At 37.1% G+C, this 12,199-nt stretch overlaps 1 protein-coding gene across 1 annotated transcript in view; it reads left to right on the plus strand.

Annotated features, from left to right (window-relative positions):
• The window catches only part of HUWE1 (HECT, UBA and WWE domain containing 1, E3 ubiquitin protein ligase), a 155,140-nt gene that overhangs the window by 51,494 nt on the left and 91,447 nt on the right, over nt 1-12,199 (plus strand). The window contains exons 8-12 of the mRNA XM_015597907.2: nt 8,300-8,362; nt 10,090-10,167; nt 11,034-11,081; nt 11,162-11,230; nt 11,848-11,947. Of these exons, the coding sequence (XP_015453393.1) occupies nt 8,300-8,362; nt 10,090-10,167; nt 11,034-11,081; nt 11,162-11,230; nt 11,848-11,947 (358 nt within the window). The remainder of the gene's footprint in view (nt 1-8,299; nt 8,363-10,089; nt 10,168-11,033; nt 11,082-11,161; nt 11,231-11,847; nt 11,948-12,199) is intronic.

The following is a 12,199-nucleotide window of genomic DNA, read 5'->3' on the forward strand; positions in this document are numbered from 1 at the left end:
ACTCCAAGGCCTGAGGGTGCCTGCCAGCAGCCCATAAAGTTTTGCATCTGAAAGAGTCTTGGCCTGGGGTGGTGGGGCGGGGTACTCAAGTTGGGTGAGACTGGGTCCCAGGTAGTCATCAGGGTGGGCACATTGTGTTTTCCAGGTTAGTGCAGATTCATGTTTGGTGCCAGTGCTGAGCCTGTAGCCACTCACAAAAGTCTCAGAACACATTGAGGCCATCCACTGCCTGCCTAGGGCCCACGAGCCTCTGAGATTTGTTCAAGAAATACTGCAACTCAGGCTGGGGCTGGTTGTCCACCATCAAAACTAATTCTGGAGGTGCACAAGCTGAGGTTTGTTGATTTCTGCTGAAAGAGCCTCCTGGGGAGAGCTCAGGGTGGGGCCAGTTGCCTAGCTAAGAAAATGTCTCCAGCAGTGTGCAAGTTGGGCAGAGTGAACAGAGGTACCAGGCCAGTGCAAATTCATATTTGGCCATGTTAGGGGAGGTCTCAACATAGGCAAGATTGTTCCTGCCTATTGGCTGCACAGGAGGAGGGCTCAACAAAAGAACAGTCATAGCTGTCCTTCAGCCCTTGCCCAGAAGCCACACAACTCAGTCTTTCCCTGTTTGTCTCTTGTGCCTCCTGAGCTCTTGTCCCTCTGCCAGAGCCCAGGGTGATCACCTGTGAGCGAGCGAGGAGATGTCTGAATTTCTAGTAGCTTTCTAGTTCACCTGGGCAGTCAGAATCCCCGCTGATTTTCACAGCCAGATTTTGTCGGGACTCCTCTTCCCAGCACTGGAACCCTGGGCTGAGGAGCCCTGGTGTGGAGCTTGAGGCCTCTCGCTCCACTTGGGCATACCTTCACCGCCATGATATCCCTCCCAGTGCTCAACCGCCAAATGTGGGTATGGGACCAGCCTATTTCACATCTCTGCCCCTTCTAGCAGTCTTGGTGTGGTCTCTATATCCTTAGGAGTTCTGTTTAGCTAGTCTTCATTTGATTCTCCAGGTTGATAGTTCTATAATTTTTTACGGTCATGGGAGAGGCAAACACAATGTTTACCTACTCCGCCATCTTACTAGAACTCCCTTAATTAAGTTCTTAATGAATGTTGGACCTTTTACTTTACATATTCTTATCTTATGTAATCTTCAGAAAGATACTATATAAGCATCATTTTCTAAATTTTATACATGTGCTCAATTTTGAGGTAAAAATCAAAGGAATCAATAACTTGCTCGAGTCATTGAAGATGAATCTAATAGCCAGCTGTCTTGAATCTTTTCCTTTTCACTGGTTCCTCCTATCTAAAGGTATTTGTTAAAAGGCAGAGCAAGAGAAAGCAAGAACATACTTTTTATTTGGTCAGTGTAGCTAAAGGTTTGTTTATTTTGTTGATCTTTTCAAAGAACTAAACTTGGTTTAGTTGATTCTTTTTTTATTTCTGTTTCATTTGTCTATGCTTTAATTTTTACTATTTCCTTCTTTCTGTTTGGGTTGAGTTTGCTCTTCTTTTTCTAGTTCCTTAGGGTGGAAGTTTTGTGACTGATTTGAGATCTTTCTTTTTTAAATGTAGCCGATTACAGCTCTAAATTTCCCTCCAAGCAGTACTCTCAGTGTACCTCACAAGTTTTTGGTATGTTGTGTTCTCATTTTCACTAATTTCAAGGAATTTTGTAATTTACCTTATGATTTCTTCTTCCACCCATTGGTTATTAAGAGTGTGCTGTTTAATTTCCACATATTTGTGAAATGTCCAGATTTCCTTCTATTACGTATTTCTAATTTCTTTCCAAATTTCCTGAAGTTTGTTTTGTGGCCTAACATGTGGTCTGTCTGTGAAAATGTTTTATATGTACTTGAGATGATATGTATTCTGTTATCGTTGGGTAGATTATTCTTTATCTCTGTTAGGTATAGCTGATTTAATGTTCAGATCTTTTGTTTTCATGTTTATCTTTAGTTATTAATGTCTGCCCTGTGGATTACAACTAACATCTTAATAAAAAGTTTAATACCAACTTAGTTTTAATAATAGACAAAAACTTTGCTCCTGTATAGCTCCGTTCTCCCACACACACGCACTTTATGTTGTTGCCACAAATTCCATCTTCATATGTTGTGTGGCTATCAACATAAATTAATTATTACTACTTTTATGTAGTTGTCTTTTAAAACACTGGGAAAAAAGGAGTTACCAACCCAAAATTTGTTACTACTGACTTTTATATTTACCTGTATTGTTTCTTTACTGGTGTTCTGTAAGACATTCTCATGGTTTCCTTTTTTTCTTTTTTTTTTTTTTTTAAGTTTATTGGGGTAACATTGGTTAATACAATTATATAATTTTCAGGTGTATGTTATCATTTGACATCTGTGTATTCTATTGTGTGTTTACCACCCAAAGTCCAGTTTCCTTCAGCTACTATATATTTGATCCCCTTTACCCACTTGACCTTCCCCCTAGCCTCCTATATTTGACTCCCTTTAACTGTCTACCTACCCTCCTCCTCCCCCATCCCCTACCCTCTGGTAACCACTAGTCTATAGTCCATGTCCATCATTCTTTGTCCTACTACTTTTAGTTCTTTGTATATGATTTCCTTTAGCTCTTTGAGTGTATTAAAAATAGTTGATTTAAAGTCTTTGCCTAGTAAATGCAGTGTCTGGACTTTCTCAGGAACAGTTTCTGTTTCTTTTTTTTTTTTTTTTTACAGCTTTATTGAGATATAATTGACATATAATACTATGTAAGTTTAAGGCGTACAACATGATGATTTGATAACACTTATGTATTGCGAAGTTATTACCACAGTAGGATTAATACCTCCATCACCTCATAATTACCATTTCCTTTTCGTGTTGAGAACATTTTAAGATTTACTCTCTTAGCACCTTTGAAGTATATAATACAGTATTGTTGACTGTGGTCACCATGGTGTACATTAGATCTCCAGATATTATTCATCTTACAGCTGGAAGTTTATACCCTTTGACCAACATCTCCCTATTTTCCCCAGCGCCAGTCACTGGCAACCACCATTCTATTCTGTTTCTAAGAATTCAACATTTTTAGATTCAACATATAAGTGATACCATATAGTAGTTGTCTTTATCTGACTTATTTCGCTTACCAAAATGCTCTCAGGGTCCATCCATGTTGTCACCATAGGTGGAATTTCTTACCCATTAATCCGTAGTTGGATAATGTTGCAGTGAATATGGAAGTGCATATTGTTCTTCGATGTCCTGATTTTGTTTCCTTTAGATATATAACCAGAGCTGGATCATTGCTGGATCCTATAGTACTATTTTTAATTTTTTGAGGAATCTCCATTCTGTTTTCCATAGTAGTTCTACCAATTTATATTCCCACCAAAAGTGCACAAGGATTCCCTTTTCTCCAAACTTCACTAATACTTATCTCTTTTTGATAGTGGCCATTCTGACAGGTGTGAGATGATATCTTATTGTGGCTATGATTTTTATTTCACTGATAATGAGTGATACCGCATACCATTTCATGTATCTTGTGGCTGTTTGCATGTCTTCCTTGGAAAATGTCAATTTATTTCTTTTGTGTATTTTTTCATCAGATTTTTTTGTTGTTGTTGTTACTGAGTTGTGTGAGGTTTTTTAAAAATATATTTTGGATAGTAATTCCTTATCAGATCTCTCTGGGTTACAAATATTTTTTCCTATTCTGTAGATTACCTTTTCATTTTGTTGATTGGGTTTTTTTTTTCCTCCTGTTTGTTTGGATTTGGTTTGGGAGTTTTTTGCTGTGCAGAAGATTTTTGTTTGATGTGTTCTCATTTATTTTTGCCTTTGTTGCCTGTGCTTTTGGTGTCATATCCAAAAAATTGCTAATGAGACCAACCATGTTTTCTTTTAGGAGTTTTACAGTTTCAGGTCTTATGTTGAAGTCCATTTCCAGTTTGTTTCTTTGAGTGGTGTAAGATAGGGGTTTCAGTTTCATTTTTCTGCATGTACTTATCCAGCTTTTCCAGCACCATGTGTATAAGAGACTATGCTTTCCTCATTGATTATTCTTGACTCCCTTACAAATACTAGTTGACCACATATGTGAGGACTTATTTCTGGGCTCTCGATTCTCTTAACATTGGTCTTTGTCTTTTTATGGCAATACTGTACTGTTTTGATTACTATAGCTTTGTAATAATGTTTGAAATTAGAAAGTGATACCTACCTCTAGCTTTGTTGTTCTTTCTCGGGATTGCTTTCTGTTTCTGTGGAAAACGTCATTGAAATTTTGAGAATAGAGATTACATTGAATCCCTAGATAGCTGTGGATAGTATGGACATTTTGACAGTATTCTTCCAATTTATAAACACTAGCTATCTGTCCATTTGTTTGTCTTTAATTCTTTCATTAGTGTTTTATAGTTTCTCTTCCACATAGCTCGTTAACATATAGAAATATGAATGGTTTCTGCATGTTGATTTTTTTTTTTTATCCTGCAACTTTACCAAATTTATTAGTTCTAACAGTTTTTTGGTAGTGTTAAAGGTTTTCCATACAAGATCATATTATCTACAAAGACAGTTTTACTTATTCCTACCTTTTCTTTTTCTTGCCTAATATCTGGCTAGGACTTCCACTGCTATGTATAGAATAGGAGTGGTAAGATTGGGCACCCCTGTCTTGTTCCTGATCTTAGAGAGAAGAACCTTTTACTATTGAGTATAATGTTAGAACCTTAGAACCTTTTACTATTGAGTATAATGTTAGCTGTGGGCTTGTCATATGTAGCCTTTATTATGTTGATGTGTGTTCCTTTTATACTCTAATTTTTGAGTTTTTGTCATGCTTTTTATAATATCAGTTAAGATGATCATATGATTTTTTCTTTCATTATGTTAAGTGGTGTATCACATTTACCGATTGGCTTGTGTTGAACCATCCTTACACCCCAGGTATAGATTGTACTTGATCATGGTGTGCGATCCTTTAAATGTGCTATTCAGTTCAGCTTGCTAGTATCTTCATGTTTTTTGCATCTTATGTTCATCATGGATATTGTCCTGTGATTTTCTTTCTTTGTAGTATTATCTGCCTTTGGTATCAAAGTAATTTTGGCCTCAAAATAAGTTTGGAAGTGTTCCCTCTTCTTCATTATTTTGGTAAGAACTTTAGAAGGATTGGTGTTAATTATTTAAATGTTTGGTGGAATTTGCCAGGAAAACCATGTGGTCCTACCCATTTCTTCTTTGGGTGTTTTTTGATTACTGATTCAATTTTCTTACTTGTTACCGGTCTGTTTGTATTTTCTATTCATGATTTGGTTTCAGCAGGTTATATGTTTCCAGGAATTTTTCTAGTTCTAGGTTATCCAGTTTATTGAATTTTTGTTCATAGTTCTCTCTTATAATCTTTTAGATCTCTGGTATCAGGTGTAATATCTTCTCTTCGTTTCTTATTTATTTTAGTCTTCAATGTTTTTTTTTTTAGTCTTGCTTGTTTTCTCTTTTATTCTCCCCCCCCCCCCCCGCCCCACATACACACACACACAAAATAGCTCTTACTCTCATTGATCTTTTCCATTGTTTTTTATGGTCTCTATTTCATTTGTTTCTGCTCTGCTCTTTGTTATTTCCTTCCTTCTAACTTTGGGCTTAGCTTGTTCTTTTTCTAGTTCCTTGAAATATAAAGTTAGGTTATTTGAGATCTTTCTTGTTTCTTAATGTAGGCGTTTATCCGTGTCCAATTCCCTTTTAGAACTGCTTTTGGTGCATCTCATAGGTTTTAATAATGTTTCCATTTTCATTTGTCTCAGGATGTTTTTTAAGTTCCCCTTTGATTTCTTCTTTTGACTCATTGGTTATTCAGGAGTGTATTGTTTAATTTACACATATTTCTGAGTTTTCCAGTTTTTCTCCTGTTACTGATTTCTAGTTGCTAGGACTTGTTTTGTGACCTATCACATGTATCCAGGGGAATGTTCCACGTGCATTTGAGAAGACTTGTGTATTCTCCTGTTGGATGAAATGTTCTGTATATGGGTGGTAGGTCCACTCGTCTAAAGTATAGTTCAAGTCCAATGTTTACCTCACTGATTTTCTTTTGGAATCAGTTTATCTATTGTTGAAAGTGGAGTGTTGACTTCTATTATTGTATTGTCTATTTTTCCCTTAAGATCTGTTAGTATTTGCTTAATATATTTAAGTGCTCCAATGTTGGGTACATACATATCCAACATTGTTGTTACATCTTGTGATGAATTGACCCTTTTACCATTATATAATAATGTTCTTTCTTATTACAGCTGTTGAATGAAAGTCTGTTTTGTCTGTTATAAGTATAGCTACCCCTGTTCCTGCTCTCTTTGCTTTCACTTGCATAGAATATCATTTTTTGTCCCTTCACATTGAGTCTATATATCCTTAAAGCGGAAATGATTCTCTTGTAGAAGGCATGTAATTGGTTTTGCTTTTTTATCCATCCAGCCGTTCTGTGCCTTTTGGCTGGAAAATCAATTCATCTACATTTAGAATAATTATTGATAGGCAAGGATTTAGTAATGCTATCTTATTAATAATTTTCTGGCTGTTTTTTATTTCCCTTGTCCTTCCTCTCCTGCTGTTTTCCTTTATGAATTAATGGTTTCTGTAGTATGCTTTGATTCCCTTCTCTTTATCTTTTGAGTATCTAATCTAGGTTTTTGCTTTGTGGTTACCATGAGACTTATATAAAACATAAGTTTATTTTAAACCGATAACAATTTTGATTATATACAAAACTCTACCCTTTTTCCCTTCCACCTCGATCCATTTTATGTTTTGATGTCATAATTTCTTTTTATATTGTGAATTCAGAAACAGATTATTTTAGTTCTTACTATTTTAAATACTTTTGTCCTTTAGTCCTTATTACCCATAGATGATTAAGACATCGTTCGCCTGTGGCTCTCAAACAACTGCTAAGAGTAGTTGCAGCCAGTTCACAGGCTGCAAGGTCCACAGCTGGGACTGAAGTCTATATGCCTAACACCCTGGGTCTTTTGGCATATGGGGCTGGATTCTACAGTTTACACAAAGTCACTTCTGTCTGTGATAGATGCCAAATTGTTGTGGTGAGGGTAGGGGGAGCTGGAAGACATCTTAATCAACCATCTTGTTGATGTCACTGCTCGTGTTGCTATATGTGCTTCATAGTGTCTTCTTTCTATGCATGCCTCATAATCCTTTGTTTTGTGTGGTCTTTGAAGTCTCTGTTCTATTAGCTTAATAGTCAGCTAATGATTTCTCTTAAACTCCCAGAACCAAAAAAAAAAAAAAAATCCAGTCTTTCTAGGTAGGTTCTGAGTGTATTTTTGTGTCTTCAGTGTCAGTACTCAGCATCTTCGATACTCAACTAGAAGTTTACAACTCTGTCTTAGCCTTCATTTCTGGCTTGCGCAGATCCTGATGGTCAGCCAGAGGTATATGAACTTGGACCTTCTCAGATATTTTCTGAGAATGTGCCCAGCCTTCCAGATTCCCAGGAATTAGTGGAGCTTTTCAAAGCCCTTACTCCTCCCCTCTCACTCTCCAGCCTTTCTTTCCAAGCTTTTCAGTTAGTTAGTTATCCCAATTGTATGTCTTGTCCTAGGAAGTGGAGACTAATGCATTTACTCTTGAATGTTTTCAACAAATGCCCAATTCATCCTTGGAAGAGTTCTAAATTAGTCAAAAAATGTTTGTTAGTTTAAATGCTGTTTTTAAATACAGGCTAGTTATTAAGCAAGATTATATGGCTGGAATTTTGAATTTGATAGTGTGTAACTGAGGCATTCTTCCCCATTACTTTGGGGGTTAGTACTTGTTAATAGGTTTTTAGACTTTGTGGTGGCAGAAGTACAGTAGAAGTAAGCAATGCAAAATCTTCTGCTTTGCAACTTGGCTCATGTGGAGTGAGGAACTGAAGAACGTGTGATTCCACCCTAATGAAGGAGGTGAGCAGGCTGCACATGGAAGGCCTAGTACAATACTGAAGGCCTGATGAAACAAGACTCATCTGTTAACAAGCATGACAGCAGGCGTGTAGAATGCAATTGCTTGCAATAGCTGCTTATATTCTCCCCGGTAACATCCTCACAGAACAGTGGAATTGACCTCATTGGAGAAATCACCTTTAGGCTGACCATCTTGCCTTGAGTCTTAAGTCCTTGCTTCTGTTTGCTCCCTCTTTTCATTTGATTTACACGTTGTACGTCTTCTCAACACTGTGTTCCAAGCAGCCACATACTCTTACATATTTTATATATAAGGCTACCTTAAGCACTGTTTAACACTGTCTTTTTCCTTTTCGAAGAGCTGGGGTGGAAAGGAGAATGGCTTTGGACTTGCAGAATGTTGCAGAGACTTGCATATGATGGTAAGTAACTCTTTGGGATATGGGATCTTGGCAGAGCTGTGTGTGATCTCTTTTTGAGCCTTACTTTACAGCGAATATATGGTATATAAAGTTGGCACTTCACATTAGGACCTTTGAGGAACCTAAGATCGTTTGAAACATAGTACACCTTGTCTATAAATTCTTGGGTCCTCAATGTGCTGGTGGTAGATAAAGAACCTCAGAAGCACAGTGTATGTTTATACCCAGCTCTTGAGTAGGAAGCTGTATTGGGTGAATCAGTTTGAAAGTGACGAAAAAATCCCAGAAAGTGCACTTGCTTGTATTCTCTGGAACTTTCGGGACTCTGGGCAGTCTGGCATGATTTAAGAATGGCTGCTTGGAGAACAGTTTTGCCATTAGGGTTATTAAGAACTTAACATGTTCTATGTGCTTTCCATGTTGACCCCCCATGCCCCGTCCTGTTCATACCTTTCACCCATGCTTAAGTTATGAGCTCCGGCCATCTCCCCTCTCCATTGATGTGTTACTGTGGAACCACAAGGCCCAATTGGATGTGTTATAATAATTCTGTGCCAAGAAGCTACTATATTTTCCAGCTGATAATACTTTTGTTAGTTTGTCTGGGAGAATGGCTCTTTTTCTGGTCACAGAAAATTGTAAATATATAGAAAAAATTACTTTCCCATCTTAGCTGGTATACTTTAGTGTGCATTATATGAATGGATATTGGATAATATTGGAGGTGAGTGTTGTCTGTTTAATAATCAAAGCTACATAAATTTTAAAGGGTATTTAGTTTAAAATTCTAATTTTTCATCTTAAAGTTTAGTTGGTTAATTCTGAGCCTCCTAATGTATATGAAGCTTGTTCTTTGCCCCTTGGGCAAAACAATGTGATGCACTCTGCTGGGATTGCATGATGTCTGTTACCCATTTTAGTCCCAGCCTATATTAAGAAATCACACATCTTTTTATTTATTAGTATTTGGCATGTTATGAGATTTCGAAAAATATGTATACTTCAAAAGGTAGTAGTAATATATACACATGTTAAAAAAATTCCAAGTGTATAAGAGGGTATACAATAATTCTCCATCCCCAGAGGCAACCACTGCTGTTGATCTCTCTCAAAGATGGGCATGCTATCGCAGTCTTGTTTTGTTTTTCATGGCGATTTTCTAGAGTTAAAGAGGATTTGTTGTCAGGGTCTGGTTTATATTGATTTAGGTATCTTCCTCTGTAGAAAAGCAGTTGGATATCAGAAGTGGTTTAGAATGGTATGGAAGGGAGTATGTGAAGAATTATGAAGGTACACCCATGAGGCATAGTTTGAATAAAATATTTCAAAAGGTGATGATACACACAGAGGTTTCTATAAGAATGTTTTTTTCTATTCTCGAGCTGGTGCCTAAACCCTTGTCTTCCATTTTTTCTTGGATTCTTATTCATTACTGCTTGACAGACTTGCTCCTATTTTCCCTCTTGAGAATAGCTACAGTCCAAATTGATTTCTTGAAAGAAAGGGCAACTTGGTAACTTATAAGAAATATGAAAGCTTTTGGATCTCTGGGCTCCACCTTCCTGATTCTTGTTATAAGATGTCTGAGCTCGGCTAAGACAAAGAATGAAGTGGTAGCTGTTGGCTACATGCTCATTCTGCTGCCGCAATGAGTTGCACAAGTGGCTAGGACTTTGAGGGAAGATTTGGGAGATGGTATCTGATTCTTTCATGTGCTTTATACACAGAAATACCCACCCAGTGCAACTACACTACACTTTGAATTCTATGCAGACCCTGGGGCCGAGGTCAAAATCGAGAAAAGGGTGAGTCTCAATCAGACTTGTTCTGATAGAGTCTGTAATCTACTGTAACTGGGGTTGACTTTTCTAGAACTCCTCAGTTAAATGAGGGAATGGTTTTAAGCTACACTGCTGCCTTCCCAAGCTAAATATACCTAATAGCTTCTCAGTAATAAGTGTTTATTTATGCCCAGCTCTGATAGGTTTGGATCTTACTTACGTTGGAGCTGCCAAAAGCAAGACTCCCTATATGGAGCACTGCTATAACTTGTACATTTTTCTCAGTCTCAGTTCCAACATGCAGTGTAATAATCTAGATAGTGATGACTCAACTTTCTCTACTTAAGCCAGCCTACAAGAAGTCTAAATATTACTTACAGGGTCCTGCTTCAATTATCTGGTCATTCCATATTCTTTGAGGAGATACTAAAGTTCAGTTTGGTTTAGAAGTGGCCTAGTGAATAAGATCTTTTTTTCTGCCTACAATATATAAACAAAAATAAACTTTCTAGATTAATGGCGCCTTGAAAACAGCTCTAATGCATATTTAAAGAGAAACCATTTTCATGGATTTAATCTTTGCTGTAAATACAGAGGCTGTGGGGATTAAGACAATAAAGGTCAAAAGGGGACAAGGAAGAATATGAAATGTTTCTGACTTTGTGCATTTTATCTTGATAATACTGGTTTCAAAGAAGCTTTCCTGAGAATATTCTATATAAAAAGTGGGTATTTTGGGGAACCCTAAAGTCATCTTGATTTTAAGAACATTCAGTCAGCATTTCCCCTAAGGTGACATCTTGATTTTCAGACAGCTCTTGCAGTCCTGTGGCAGGGGAAGCTAAGGTATACAGTGACTCCTAACAACTCTCTTATCTTTTTAATTTCAGACAACTAGTAACACACTACATTATATTCACATAGAGCAACTTGACAAGGTAAGAGGAGTCTTTGACTATTGACTATTTTCTTAACATTTGGTTCACTTTTTGTTCCTAACTATTTTTTTCTAATGTAGATTTCAGAAAGCCCTTCTGAAATCATGGAATCTCTTACCAAAATGTACAGCATTCCTAAGGATAAGCAGGTATGATATGTCCTAAAAATATCTAAAGGGTGTAGTTGTTAATCATATAGATTGATGATATGTGCTGGGCTGGTAGACACCATAGCAGAAAGAATGGAGTCATACCATGGGCAAGTTAGTTAACCTCTGTGAGCCTTAGTTTCCTTATCTTTTATGAGGCCAATGCTTAACAAATTTCTAGGTTTGTGCGAGAGTTTGAAGAAAACATAAGCTGCCTTACTCACCATGAGTATTTAATAAGTGGTGGTAGCTCAACACTTTGGATACCAACAGAGAAAACATTTAGTTGTGTTATTTTTTTCTGCTCATTGTGATGGTGATCAGATATTTCATTTGGTTAATAACAATCAAAACTCTTGCCAAATATCTCCAGTTTGTTACCTATCAGTAGAGTGATAGTTCTTGGCTTGTGTTGAAATATTAGGATTCTGTGTCCTTCTGTTTTCATGCTCCTATTTTTGTCAGCTAACTTCAGAGTGGAACTATTCTGTTTGATACCTTAACAGATAGCAGCAGTAAACCAGTTCACCAAGTAGCTCAACAGGTATAATTTAGCCCTCAGAAAGTATAGTCACCTTTTCCATTGATTTCCTAATTTAGGTCTTATGTCTCTACAGATGCTGTTATTTACACACATACGGCTGGCCCATGGCTTTTCTAATCACAGGAAGCGATTGCAAGCTGTTCAGGCCAGGCTGCATGCAATATCTATACTAGGTAAGAGAATAACACTAATTAACAGGCCTGATTAGGTGATTTAGCCTTGATTTCCTTTGAATTTCATTTGTCTTTGTTGCTCTGAGGCTTATTATAATTACATAGGCGGCAAGTTAAACTGTAAAATTGCCAGCATTCTTAGTCTTCACTGTATTCACCATTCCTGAGCTCCTTAATGTTGAATCAGAAAGAGGATAGATTGGTTATTGATATGCTACATGGGTTTAGTCCTCATTATGGTCTTTTTTTTTT

Source organism: Pteropus alecto, unplaced genomic scaffold (genome assembly GCF_000325575.1).
Source record: "Pteropus alecto unplaced genomic scaffold, ASM32557v1 scaffold159, whole genome shotgun sequence".
In the NCBI taxonomy this organism is placed as follows: domain Eukaryota; kingdom Metazoa; phylum Chordata; class Mammalia; order Chiroptera; family Pteropodidae; genus Pteropus; species Pteropus alecto.